At 38.8% G+C, this 14,763-nt stretch overlaps 1 protein-coding gene across 1 annotated transcript; it reads right to left on the bottom strand.

Annotated features, from left to right (window-relative positions):
- Positions 1 to 9,134: 9,134 nt before the first annotated feature.
- On the bottom strand, positions 9,135 to 10,085 carry LOC103544344 (olfactory receptor 51F2-like). Its single transcript, XM_008511187.2, has one exon. The coding sequence runs from the start codon at positions 10,083 to 10,085 to the stop codon at positions 9,135 to 9,137; it is 951 nt and encodes a 316-aa protein (XP_008509409.2).
- Between the last annotated feature and the right edge of the window lie 4,678 nt (positions 10,086 to 14,763).

Genomic DNA, 14,763 nt, shown 5'->3' with positions numbered 1-14,763 from the left:
ATTACCCAAAAGTGTCTTGATATTCCATTTTTGCAAAAGGGCATTGAAAATATAATGGGGCAGGGAGTCCCCTCAGAAATCCTCGCTGAGTCTGGACTCATGTCCACTCAGATGGAGGATGACGACTATGAACCATCTCCTCTGTTTGAGGATATGAGCACGCACTCACCCAGATTAAGAAATCTGTAGGATCAAAGGAGTTCCTCTATATTGGGTCTTCCTCTAAGTTTCCTGACAACCTATTTTTTTATACAGGAAGAATGCTTGGTTTTCAACATTTGCTCCTCTTTCACTCATTTATGCTTGCATTCTCTCAACAAATATGCAAATACCTACAAAGTGTTAGTGTATGCAATGTCCAGAATTAGAAGTAGACCTGGTACTCCAAGAAGGTCTGTCCATGACTCTGGGAAAGAAAATATCTGAGTGTAAATTAATTTGGTGACTTTTAGTCTCACCCCTGAATGATCAGGCAGTGGCTTCAATTTGAATGAGAATAATTGGTTATAGGAGGTGTAGCTAAGAAGATGTTTCTCCAACTATTTGTAGAAAGGAGAAGAGGAAAATGTTCAATATAGGAAGCTTCTTGAGGACTTACTAAAATAGTCAATGGCTTGGAAATTCGAATTGAGGCAATGCAAAGCAAAATAAAATCCAGGAGTTTGGAGTGAGCACTTGGACATCAGTTGGAAGACAAGCCTCAGTTTTTCACTTGTGACATACATGCAAGAATCTCCGTGTGTCCCACTCTGATAGTAAGTCTTGAGAGTTGTCAAACTAGTGTTTGGGTTGAAGTCACAGGAGTGATGAAAAACATCTCGGAGTAATAAAATCTAAGGGAAAAGTTATCTGAGGAAAGAGCCCTAGGGAATAGCAGTTATTTAAGGAAAAGACAGAAAAAGCACCTCCGAATGAGACTGCAGAGGCATGGCCTCTAAGATGAAAATGACCTACGGGAAAATGCAAGGTCATGAGTTTTTCTCAGATCTGTGATCTCAGAGGCAGGAAAAATGCCTGGCACAACAGTATCTAAGAGGATCTGTTGAATAAATGAATTCATTGCCACTGATAATAGTGATAGATCCTAGACACTTAATATCAGGCATGTACTGTGATACCTGATATATGGCCACCTCAAATTAGAAATAAATTTCATGTAATCATATTGACAGATTTTAAAATAGGAGGAAAACTAACAGTTTTCTTATTAATCTGGCATTCATCCTTGAGACTCGGACTTTGCTTTAATTTAGATCTGATGATAAAAAACAATTTTTCAAAATAAAGTAGTAAGGACCTTAAAATCATATGCTTTTTACTGTAAAAAAAAAAAAAAAAAAAAAAGACCCTGGATTTAATGCTATTTCTATAATAGCAAATAAATTGAGATCCCAGTGGATTATCTAAGTGTTCAAGCCAGCTTTTCTCTCTAATAACAATAATGAAAATGTGTTAAATGACTCCTATGGACCTGAGAATTTACCTCATTATATCTTTTTGTCTGAATCCCTCTTTCTGCTATTCTGCATGCTTCTCATGGTATCTTTTTCAACTCCCATAATCAAGGGAAACATACTAGGACTATTCTAATGCAGCAAACTTTATTAGCAAAGCTAGGGGGTAGAAATAGCTTTCTTTTTCTTTCCCTTTTCATAGCATCTCATTCTCTTCCCTTTGCTCTTTCTCTGTGTTTGTTGGGGAAGGTGCTGGGGGGGGAGGGTATCTTCTCATATTGCCTGAGAATGTTACTTAAGATTTTTTTCTGATTGGTGAATAATTTTCATGTAGAGTATTACAAAAGACAATTGAATTGAATTGAAAATTTAAATTAATAGACCAGTATCAATTTTAGATATAGGAATAATCAGAATGAAAAATGTTAAATATTACCCTATTTAACTGTTGTTGTTTTTATGATTTTTAGGACTTTATTTTTTAGAGTAGTTTTAAATTCACAGCAAAATTAAGAGGTAGGTACAGAGATTTCCTATATACTCCCTACCCCCACACGTGTGTAGCCTTCCCCATTAGCAACATCCCCCACCAGATGGTACCTTTGTTACAACTGGTGAACCTACCTTGACACATCATAAGAACTGAAAGTCCTTAGGTCACCTTAGAGTTCCCTTTTTTTAATTCTATGATTCCTTAACCACAACTGAGTTTTCTTGCACTGAAGCTAATGAGGAAATATTAAATAACTATTTTTGAAAAGATATATTTGAATGTCTCTTTCCTCCATCTATAGGAAGAATTCTTTCCTATAACCAGACTGCTAGGAACAGATAAATAGACAGATCCCACTACAAAGTTTCATATCCATTGCTATCACAACAACATGCATTGGACCTTATTAGCTTATTTTTAATATGGAAGAACTGAGGCTAAAGTTAGAAAGCTGAGGCTCAGAGAACTCATGTTACTTTCTACATTCACCCAACAAACCATTGGCAGATTCAGGAATTGAACCCTTTTCCTGCTGACTCCCAATGCCATGCTTTGGCCAATCCCTGTTTTAAAATAACATTTCTTTAATTGTGAAATGAATGGACACATGCTTATGACTGACGTCTATATTTGTAATAACTATTTGGAACATTGCAGCAATTATTTTTAAACTGACATAATAAATGAATCTGTTGAATATATACTACTGAGTTCCCCAATTACCTCTGAACTGTTGGTTTTATAAACTATCTGAAGACTATATAATCCCTGATGTTTTCAGAAAAGACTGCAGTGCACCAAAACACTGACCTCCTGCAAAGAAAAACTCTTGGCTCTGGAAAGTGACTCATTTGATCCTGCCCTCTGCTCTTTGAAGAGTCATCCCAGGCAGCAGTCAAGAGTCTTTTAAAGCCAGAGAGAGAGACAGAGATAGATAATCTCACAAACTTACAGGCAGAAAAGTCCTTCTGTCCTGAGGCTGGGGGAACAGTCCCTGATCAGTCCGGCACCCTTAAACCATCTACAAAGAGGTCCTCTTTTGCCAGGAAAGCTCATGGGGAGAGGTCTCTGGAATAGGAGGGTTGTCAGATTTGAGAAAGACAGCCTTTATTAGGAGCCCAGAAGCTGCCTGGTGAGGGCCATTTACCCTGCAGAAAAACAAATTCCTAGGAGACAACTCTATACACTTGTGTCCTGCTAGCACTCTGCCCCAAATGACAGGCTCTAAAGGGCAATTTCTTTTCAGTCTAGATTCACTCTTACTTTCCCAAAGGTGAATCTTGGTTATGAATTGCAATTCCAGTTCTCATTCAAGACCTTCTTGCTCCCTTGAACAGCTGTAAGTCAAAACTTGCAACTTGCATAGGGCGAAGAAAGGGAGAAGTGGTCACCCATGATTTTGCTCACCAGTCATTTACCAGTATCACAGTTATTTTGTGATTATGAAAATGTCCTAAAAATTTTTGCGGTGATAATTGCACAACTCTGTGAATATCATAAAAACCATTAAATTTTACACATTAAATGGATGAATTGTATTGTATGTGAATTGTATCACAATAAGACACATTTTTTAAAAGGAGAATTGAAAATTATAAAGAAAGTGGAGAGATCACACATGCTCTCACCCTAGAAAAAAGAGAAGATTGTTCTGGATAAAAATGAAATCAATAGTGTCACTAGAATATAAGAGTATAATTACTGACCTATGAATTTAGGAAAATTATGAAAGATAGAACAAATGATGAAATAACATTGATGGATGAAACAGCCTACATTTTGTACAGGAGAATATTGAAAGGGAAGGGCAGTGGAAGCTATTCTAAGGGATGTTCCAATCCTAAAGTGTTGGACTGGAGAATTCAATTGAAAATATGATTATTTTACTTCTGCCCTCTAACCCCAACCTGGCCCTCACTGTGCTGTATCTTAGGCCACAGAGAAATTTGCCTAAAGGTGGAAAAAATGAATATGAATGATTCTGCCACTGAGGCAGGTCTGCACTTTAACTCTAGCAACATCCAGGAGAAATAGAGAACCCCTGGACCCAGATGAAGTGCTAACAGTGGATTCTTCCTCCCCATGACAGGATAACTCCTCCCTTCCTCATGGTGCAGAAGACAGTCTATGGTAAATAGAAACAATATCCAGGGAAACATGAACAGAAAATGTTAAATATATAGAAGACCACACAATGAAGAATTCCTAAATACATCATTTCACGTGGACAATGAATTCAGGTGGACAGGAAATAGCCCCATGTATGTACACACACACACACAAACACACACACATGCACACACACTTTAGCGTTAGATTAAGTAACAAGAATTTTAAATCTAGAATATTTTTGGAAGTGTCCCCGCATCATGTTATACATGTAGCATATCTTAGAGTACCTTCTCTCATGCTACAGAACTATAAATGTGCAGGGAGGGGCAGAGGCAGAGCAAAGCTGCTGACAACTGACTTCACATGTTAGGGGATGGCCAGATCAGAGCCTGATTTCTTAACAAGCCATAGTCCTTAAGCCCATGAACACTTAGAGCTTTCATCTTCATTCAGAAAGAACGTACACAAATACGTTAATTCTTTAATAGGAAATGCATAGAAATGTCTGAGGAGCCTATTGGTATTTGAGAAAAAGCTCAGTGTCAACTAGACCACACCTAATTATGTGTGGAAAGAGATGGGGAGAGAAGCACAGTCAATGCACGTGCCTCCAGAACCCAAAGTGGCCTACTAAGCATTGTGCATCCTTCTTGTGGTGGGAAATGCAAGACACAATATTTTTCCTTTACTATGGAAGAGATGTCCTAGCATGCCCCAGACAACTGGGTCACTAAAAGTTGCCAGCCACCTTCTGGAATGCATGTGTTACTAGCTACTTGTCCATTCCACATGATTAGCATGGTTTCATCATTTCATCAACGTAGTGGTCCAGTGTGATATTCTGTGGGGTGTTCTATTGTTCCAGGTTGCTTCAGACTATACTATAACCACATAGCCCTGGGTTATCTATGAATATAAAAGTACACTGTTGTACATTTTGAGTGAATGAAAACTATTTCTATTCTTTTTTTCTTACAAGTGAATGATCCATCTTGTCTTGCTGTCATACCTCATCTCTTGACTCTGATCTCCATACCCCTCCTAACATTAAACCTAACAAATTGCTTTCTATCCCCCACATATCTATGCTAAAATGTTTACCTGGGGCTCCTCTTGCCACTGTGCTAACAGGCAAAGAAGCACGGTTACAAAGCTGATTCCAAAAACTAAGGAGGAACTGGGTTGCTGCTATACCATGGAGACAGTGAGGACCATATCCAGAGCCTAGAGGTTTCACTAGGGCTCCTCTTATGTTCCATACCCTGCTGTAAAGGCAGATGAAACACCACAGTAACTCAATAAGCGCAAGATCACAGAGGACCCAATGCCTTCAGGAATAAAATTTGGGTCAACCCACCAGCCAGAATGATGGCTATGGTAAAGATGATGTATAGTGGAGAGTCCGATAAGAAAATGATAAATTTCTATCTCATGACCAGCTATAAAAGTGAGGACTGAACCTTCTATGTGTATTTTAATGCATATGTAATAATCAATCAATTATTTTGTATGAGGAGCGCTGGTAGTGCTTAATTTGACAGTTTATCACAAAATTCACCAGGCAGTGAAGATCCATGTCCTGAGCAGATTGGGAGAATAGTTTATCACTTGAAAGTACTGGACTCCATGCCTGATGGGCTTTCACATCTGTAATTTTTAAGGAGAGGAGGAAGTTTTGTTCATTTACATGAAAAATTGCTGTCTCCTGTTATGCTAAATCAACTATTATATGTATATATTTGACAAACAGCAGAAAAGGTGGACTGGACTTATTCTTCCTCAAATTCATTTCTTTCTATTACTCTGCTTAATATCTCAGGAGAGCTGACTCTTACAGGCTGTACCTATCAGCCAGATTCCAGCTGAGTTTGAATCGAGGGAGACACTTGTAGAAGACTGGATTTTTTCCTACAGGAGGGATCTCCTTTCGCTTCAAACCTCTTTCTGGGAATTTTGCATAGGCCAAACAACAACCTTATTTTTAGCTCATATTCTGCAAAACATTTGGGTACGACTCTTGCTTCCAAACAAGACCATTAGCCCCTGGAGGCATGAAAAGGCCAATTTCTTTTTTTCCCCAGTTTTATTGAGATATAATTGACATATAGCCCTGTATAAGTTTAGGGAGTACAGCATAACGATTTGACCAAAAACTTTCATATATATCATCCAGCACTATTAACTATAGTCATCAGGTAGTACATTACATCCCTAGGACTTATTTATCTTATAAACTGTAGATTCTACAGGTTGAGCCCAAAGTAAACAGTGAATGGATTCTTTACATTTTCAGTGAATGCAAAGGTCAAATGAAGAATCCCAGGGGAGAACCAAAGCCTCCCTCCCCCTTCTCAGACTGGAGTTCTGGCTGTCTGTTCTATTTGCACCAGAAAAAAATGTACCAGGCTTCCCACAGACCAGCCAACCAAGAGGTCAGAAGTCCACTCCACCCAACTTTGGTCTCAAGCAGTGATAGGATGTAGAGGAAAATCCTGCACAGCCGCTCTATACCTAGAAACTACCCTGGTGGGGCTTGCCCTGGAGTCTTATATGTGGCTGAGGCAAGGCTCATGGGACTAAGAACAGGAGTGAAAGGCTCAGGAAAGGCATTTTACCTTAAGCCTCAGATGACAAAAAGATCAAATGGCACCTATTTTATGCATCTCATACCCAAAAAGTACTTACAAATATAGGCATTAATGCCAGTAGGATCAAGGAGTCATTTTGTTTGTCCATTGAAGATATATATACATATCAGTCAGAGACCAATAAGAAATAAAAATCACTCAGATAACTTAAATGGAGACACTTTAGTGAAAGAACTAATTACAGAACAGTGGACAGGGTTAAGGAAACAAACAAGGGATGCTGAGATACCTGGATACCAGGGAGAGTGAGAAACCAGTACTGGCCCAGGAGCCAAGGTGGTAAGAGAATTCTTATCAAAGCAGGATCTCAGCTCCCACCCTTCCTTCTCCTCTCAGTGCCTTCCATTTTATAACCCAGCTAGAAGTCAGTCCACAAGGGCATCTGACAATACAGTCCATTTGAGTCAACACCCTAGATCATCAAGCAAAGAACGGAAGGATGAACAGTAGATCTGTTTCACTGGGAAGGGCAATGAAAGTAATGAGCAAAAGTTTCCAGTCAAAAATACGGTATATGCTCAGTCTTTGGAAATGATGCATGATTAAGAGAGGCGAAAGCAACTGGGAAAGTAAGAGATGCCCTAAAAACAAAGAGCAAGTATAGTTTTGCAGAAAAGTTTATGAGCAATCAGCAAACTCCAAACCAGAAGCTGACACAGACACAGCCTGGAACTTTATTGCTAGCCGTTGAGGAGGGAACTGGGTGGTCCTGGGAGAACTAAAAATTTGATAGAAAGGAGGGGAGGTGCCACCACGAAAGACCTGAAAATTGTCATCTAGCAGCCTTCCAAACGATAGTACATAGAAATACTCGGTGAACTGTGGAAACACTTGTATAGCTTCTAGTCAGTAGTTACTGATGTTCTTACCAACAATCCATTTGGGGCACATAAGATATCCTTGTCATGGCTATATCAAACTTAATTGTGATACATACATATTACCCCACTGTGCTGGCTATGAAGATATTGTATCTCAGCTTCAAACCACCATTCTATAAACTCTGTTGATGAGAAGACAAGGAATCGTGAACCACACTCATGGTTTGCCAGCTGGTTCCTGTCATATTCTGTTAATTGGAGGATGCTAGAAGGAGACTGGAAGCTACTGGCAGGACGAGTATCTCATGTTTGCTTGTTGATCCTGTCAATGCCACAACAGCTATAGTTCTCTGCCTAGTAGCATTGGATCCAGATTCTAGTTTTAATTGTTCCCACAATCCCAACAGTCTCATCATACTCCGTTGGAAGAAACAGAAACAGACAGGGTGTGCCCCTTTGCAGGAGTCTGACTCCCAGTTCCATGAGGGTTCCTCCTCTGTGCTCCTGAGGCATGAGCTCCAGCTACAAAGTACCCTTTCACAGAGGTTTGAGTCTTGGCTCTATCTAGTCCATCCTCTGAACTCCTGGGGTACTAGAACCAGCAGGATAGCACCCTTTCATTATAGGTCTGAGTCTCAGCTCTGGGGTGATCTTCTACCAAGCTTCTAGGTTTTCATAACCCCAAACTTTCTCTTTGTTCCCACAGACATACAGGTAGAAGTGAAATCCTGCAGTTATTAGCTCTCTATTATTTCTGTGTTCTCTGTGCCTTCTCAGCCCTCCAATAACTGTTTACCTAGCTCCTTGGATTAAATACTTCCAGTGTTAACTACTGGAATGATTTCTGTTTTCCTATCTAGAGCCTGACTAACATACCCACTTCACCATTCCTTGAGGAGAGAGTCCAAATATGGCAACATAAATCCAACCAGATTAAACTATGTCTGCATTTGGTTCCTGGTAATCTTGAGACTTCAGAGAAATTTACTGTATTTCTAAATGATAGTTGCCAAAACCAAAAACAGACTTATTGAGCCTTAAGCATGACATTTGTACTCCCAAAGGAACTATATAGATTGGAGTTGAATTAAGCAGAGTTAGTTTTCACAGAATGCTTGTGATAAAAAATCTTCCCTGAAGAGCTGGGGTAAGTAAGAATATTTGACCAAAAAACGTTAGGTTACTGATTAAGCAGTGAAACATGTATGATGGTGACACTAGCAATTGTATTTGGAACAATTCCATAACCATGCATAATGCCAATTATATGTGCTTGATTTAGACGATAATATTCAGCAAAATTGCTATTGCTAATACACTTTTTATTGCTATTTTCCTTTTTAAAACAATAATAATATCTCCACATTTGAAACTAGGTCATTTGTGTCTAGGTCACTGAAAATCTTTTCTCTTAAATGAAGAAATGTTAATATTATTGTGGTTTTCTGAGAAAAATAGCAATAGAGAGTTTCAGCTCATACTTAACACTAAAGTGATCTTTCGGAATGCTTTCACTGGAAGCATGAGTCTCAACATTTTAACTTATATAAATAGCATTTTACTCATCCATGCAATGACCAGGACTAGCAAAATCTGAAAAGCCCGTCTAGCTCTTTGTTGCACCGGGATGGAGAACTTTCAGCACAGCCCTGCGTATCTGTTTGGTCTTCACACTGTAGATGATGGGGTTCATCACAGGGGGGATTAGCAGGTAGGCATTGGCAATCAGGGTATGTACATAAGGTGGGGCCCGTTGCCCAAATCTGTGAACAAACGACAGACTGATCAATGGAATATAGAAAATAGCAACAGCCCCAATATGGGAGATACATGTGCTGAAGGCTTTCTTCCTCTCTTCTGGGGATGCAATGCTGAGGACAGTCTTAATAATCAAACAGTAAGAAAGGAGAATGAAGATGGAGTCCACCCCAGCAGTGGTAATCAGGGCTGTCAACCCAGCTGCACTATTGATCCTGGTGTCTGTGCATGACAGCTTTATCACATCGGGGTGGAAACAATAGGAGTGATGAAGCACATGGCTGTGGCAGAATGATAGACGCTTTAGAAGCACTTGTATAGGTATTTGTACTAATGTCCCTCTGGTGATGATTGCTACTCCAATCTGTGCTATTTTAAGATCAGTTAAGATAGAGGCATATCTAAGAGGGTTAGAAATGGCCACAAAACGGTCAAAGGCCATAGCCAACAGCACTGAGGATTCCATGACAGTGAAAAGTTGAATGAAAAACATCTGTGACAAGCAGGCGTTAAAGCTGATCTCCCTGGCGTTGAACCAGAGTATACCCAACACGGTGACCAGAGTGGATATGGACAGGCCAAGGTCAGTGGTAGACAGCATGGAGAGGAAATAATACACGGGTTCGTGGAGGCTGGGCTGAGTGACAATGGCAAAGAGAATCAGGCTGTTTCCTGAGAGGGCAGTTATGTAGAGACAGCAGAAGAGAATGGAGATCCAGGTGTGGAAGGCTTCCAGTCCAGGAACACCAGTTAGCAGGAAAATGATGGAAGAGGATGTGGTATTCTGGAAAGTTGACATGTTGAACTCAAACTGCAGAATCTTAAGCGGGGTGTCCTTCCATGATAAAATGCCTTTATTTATTTTGAATTCAACATGAAAATAATCATTTCACCCAGGTAAAAATTTGTAAAGTTTGATATCTATATCAATATAGATTGGTTAAAAAAATAAAACTAAGACCACCCCAAACAAAGGAGCAGAAAATAGGAAATGAACAATTACAGGAATACAAAATTAGTATACAAGCTAATGGAACAGTCAATCTATTTAACTTCACATGGCTGTTGAGTGATATGGCTGGGGTTTCAGTCCTAGTGGACTTCCTATGGTAGACAGTTAATAAATATTTGTTGAAATGTGTTCAAAAAGTGGTATGAATTGTTAGACAAATAGGAAATGGTATATGTAGTGATTCTAAAACAGAAAATAAATTAAATTAGCTTCTGGAGGCCCAAAATGTAATCATCTCTTCAAATATGAGAAATTAACAAATTACAAATGAAACTATTTGAGTATGTAGGACCTACAACGTGAGTATTATGGACAGTTTGATATTACGAATTTTTATCCTTCATGCCAAGTCAATGTTTTAGGATCAAATATTCTAAACCTTGATTGGGTTCAAGCATAGGCTAATGCATTTACCAACTAAGTTACCATATGACACCTTACTAAACTGAGTGTGCCTGGATTTTCCTAGGTCTAAAGAAATAATAATATATACACCCCATGGGATTACTATGAGGATTAATTTAGTTATTATCTGTGAAAAGCTCTGAAGAGTACCTCACTGTGGTAAAAGTTCACTAAATAATAGCTATTATCACTTCAAACAGTTAAAGTTAAATATTATACAATCATTTTTCTCCTTTCCTTTCCCACTTCTATTTGCACAGCCATCCCTACTTATCCACATGACTTATTATCTCAGAGCTAAAAGAAAAGATGAAAATATTATCTAAATCCATCTTGGGCAATGTCCACTGGTTAATAACTTTTCATGTGGTCACTTCTTCCTCCCTCCACAGCTATAATTTTCTCAACATTTCTTCATTCTTTCCTGATTGATAAAAAGAAGAACTTTTGCATCTTTCCAAAGACAACCTCAGCCTCTCCTTCAATTTTGGATATTACTTTAGTTTAACGTTAAATTATTGAGTGCACTCTGTAATCCAGACTATAGGGATACAGAATCAAATTAGCTATGACGCAGACCTTTGAGGATATTTAGGAAAGCATAGGATAGTTAGGAAAGCAACCCTGTAAACAAACAAAAAATGCAGTGTGATGTATACAATAACGGGTTTGTTTTTAAAATACAGAGGCTGTATTTATTAGAAAGTAGAGTGGGGAAAGGGTCAAGAAAGGCATCCATGAGAACATGAAGATGACTTGTGCAGGGGATGGTAGATAAAAATCACTAAGAAGATATTCTAGGCACGTCCAAGGCATGTCATTTCAGGTATTTTAGAAATGCCACTAAAGTGTGAGCTATGAAGTGCTAACAGTAGTGTTTAAAGGTGGCAGGGATGCAACATGGAATTATCACTCCACCTTTAAAAGGATAAGGAATGTGGATGTTTTCTAAACACTGAGCAAAGAATGAATACATAGATTTCTTTCTGCTTTAAGAAATAAACCCCAAAATTTTTCCTTCTTTCTTTCTTTTTTTTAAGTTTCTATTTCCTTTCATAACTAAAGTATATAAACATTCCAACTTCCTTCTTATTAACCCTGCCTCCATTTTGTATGTGTCTCCTTCCCTTAACCAACAACTTATTGAATATTTGTCTATCCTCATTTTCCTTGTTAATGGTTCACATCCATAGTTGAAATTTGCCTTGTTTTTGGACAGATACATCATCTGTTGCATTATTTGTCTATTTCTGCATAAAAACTACCACAAGTTTATTCTTTAAAACAAGACACATCCATTATTTCACATTTCAGTAAGTCAGATGTCTGAGCACAGCATAAGTAGGATGTCTGTTCAGGAGCTCACAAGTATAAAATTGAGGTTTCAGCCAGGATTGTGTTCCCATCTGGAGCTCAGGATCCTCTTCCAGACTCAGGTTGTTGGCAGAATTGAGTTCCTTGTGGTGTAGGATTGAGGTCTCCATTTTCTTGCTGGTTGTGTTGCCAGGGGTTGCTCTTAGCTCCTAGAGATTATCCTCAGTCCCAGCCATGTGGACCTCTTACAACATAAATTGTTGTCTCTTCTAATCCAGCAGGAGAAACTCTGCTGCATCTTGTCTCTTTTAAAGACTCTCATGATTAGGTCTGGCCCGCCCCGCATAATCTCCCTTTTGATTCACTCAAAGTCAAGGAATCAGCGATCTTTGTTACATCTGCAAACTTCCTTTGCCATATAATGCAACTTAATAACAGGAGTGATATTCCTCACATTCATAGGTTCACTCACACTTGAGAGCTGGGTTTTATACTAGACAAGTACACAGAAGGCAGGAGTCTTGAGGGACTTTTTAGAATTCTGCCTACCACAACTATCTAGGCCATCCAATATCCAAACTTATACAGGTTCAGCTTCTGAAATGGCCTTTGTTTGACCATCCTCATCCTCCATTTCCATTACTTCTATTTTACATAACACTCTCATTAGTTTTTAAAGGAGCTACAGCAATATTCTCATAAGTAGTTTCCCTGCCCTGTGTTTCAAGTTTTGCCGAATTATCATCATGATACCAGCCTGATGTCCCAAAAATACATCTCCACATCACTCCTCACACAGAGCTCTTCATTACCTTCTGCATGAAGTTAAACTCCTTTTCTCTATTACAGCCGTCAAGGATCTTCCCAATCTGACCAACATCTGCCTTTAGGGCTGTCTATCCTCTTCCCTGCCCCAGGAACCTTTTCATGCCGTCAACTTGTGCTTTTCCTACTTCACCAAACCACCAAATACAACACCTTCTTTCACATCATTGTACTTTCCTTAATTCATGTACTTCCCACTCTTCTTGAATGAGCCTACATTGTTTAGACTCATCATTTCCCCCTTAATCTATTTATAAATTCAACATTAACTTATTTACTTTAGGAAACATTTTGTGACATTACCTTCTCCACATGAAGTCCAAAGAAACCATTTCTTCTTCTGGAGTCACATCTTTTTTTTACTTTAACATTAGAATAGTGGTTATTTTATTGTGTAATCATAAATTATTTGAAAATATTCCTCTCTAACCAAAATAAGCTAGTGGAAGGGGGATCATTACTTTTCATCATTATATTCCAAATAACTTGCATTCTTTCTGTACAGTGTGGGACAATGATATAGACTTGATATACATTAAATCCGAGAGTTGTAAACCAAGGATTCTGGAAATATATCAGAACCTCAGTGCATTCCTGTTTTGCCTACTTAAGTCAAACTGTGTTTTCTGAAATTATACACGTGACTATTGGAATTATCTTACTGAGCTCTCCCTCATTCCCACAAACTGAGTTATGTCTGTATGTGTTTGTGCCTGTGTATGTGTGTGGTGTGCATGTTATAGTTTGGGGGTTTTTTGTTGTTGTTTTCTGAGGGCAGATTCTGTCCTTGTATTGTAGACTAAACATTATGTGCCCCCTGCCCCGTATGTTCACAATAGTTCTCTTCTTCTTATAAGATAATACTCCAACCTTACTCTAAGAGCTTGCTTCAGGTTCTGTGCAGGGCTATCTTGAGTTATCTCCTCTGATTATAGAAAGTGAGCAATATCATTGTAGGGTCAGGCAAACCTAGCTTCAAATCTTGGATCTGTCACCAACTAGCTGGTGCTCTCCAGATAATAACTTTACATCAGATATCACTTCTGTGAAATTGGAGCTCACCAATAGAATTAATTTGTACAGATTAAATGATATACCATTTGTAAAGCATCTAATATGCTGACTAGAACATGGGAAGCATTTAATAATGGTAAATGAGGAGGAGAATGAGGATGATGTTGGTGGCAGGTGATGGCAGTATGCCAGCTGATCTTGGCCAAGAGTTTTGAAATGTAGCACAACCCAAAACCTGTATCTAACCAATTGCATGGGCATACTAACAGCCTGCTCCAAGCAGCAAGACATATGGCCCATAGATCAACTGAACCCCATAAGTTATAATAAAATGTCCCTAGAGATACAGATTTCAGGAAAAAGATTTTCTTTGTTTTCCTTAGGCACCCACGAGAGCACTTTGCAGTTAATAAAATCTTCCTCATTCTTGAAGGAAACTATGTGTAAAGCTGATGTGTTTCCTGAATGTAGTAGTTTTACTTACAAAGGATAGAGATGTACTCTTTCCTGCCCTGTTTGCCAGGAAGGGACTGAAGAACTGGGGAGGTTTTCTACTCAGGCGTAGGTAGCATATATAAGGAGCCATGACTCAGGCTACCTGAAATCTCTTATCAGAAAACTCCTGGTGGACTTTTTTTGTGGCCCCCAGAGTGTGAAGCTTCCCAAGGGTTCATTCCACCTCATGGCTTCCTTCCCCTTCTACCTCATTACACTTACTTGTATGGGGACTAGTGTTATGGTTCTTTGATTTTATGTCTTGATTAAGTTTTGTTAAATTTGTGAATATAAAATTCCAGACAAAAACATCTGCTTTATGCACGAGCTCACTCACTACCCCCACATCTAGCTGATAAATATATCTTCCTCCAACATCATTTGGATGAATTTTTTGTTTTTTTTAGAAACC

Source organism: Equus przewalskii, chromosome 6 (assembly GCF_037783145.1).
Source record: "Equus przewalskii isolate Varuska chromosome 6, EquPr2, whole genome shotgun sequence".
Taxonomy (NCBI): domain Eukaryota; kingdom Metazoa; phylum Chordata; class Mammalia; order Perissodactyla; family Equidae; genus Equus; species Equus przewalskii.
The sequence above is the reverse complement of the archived record's forward strand: the minus strand, read 5'-3'. Positions and strand labels throughout refer to the sequence as shown.

Excerpts from the sequence above, each read along its gene's own strand:
- LOC103544344 (XM_008511187.2), bottom strand. The coding sequence starts at position 10,085 with ATGTCAACTTTCCAGAATACCACATCCTCTTCCATCATTTTCCTGCTA.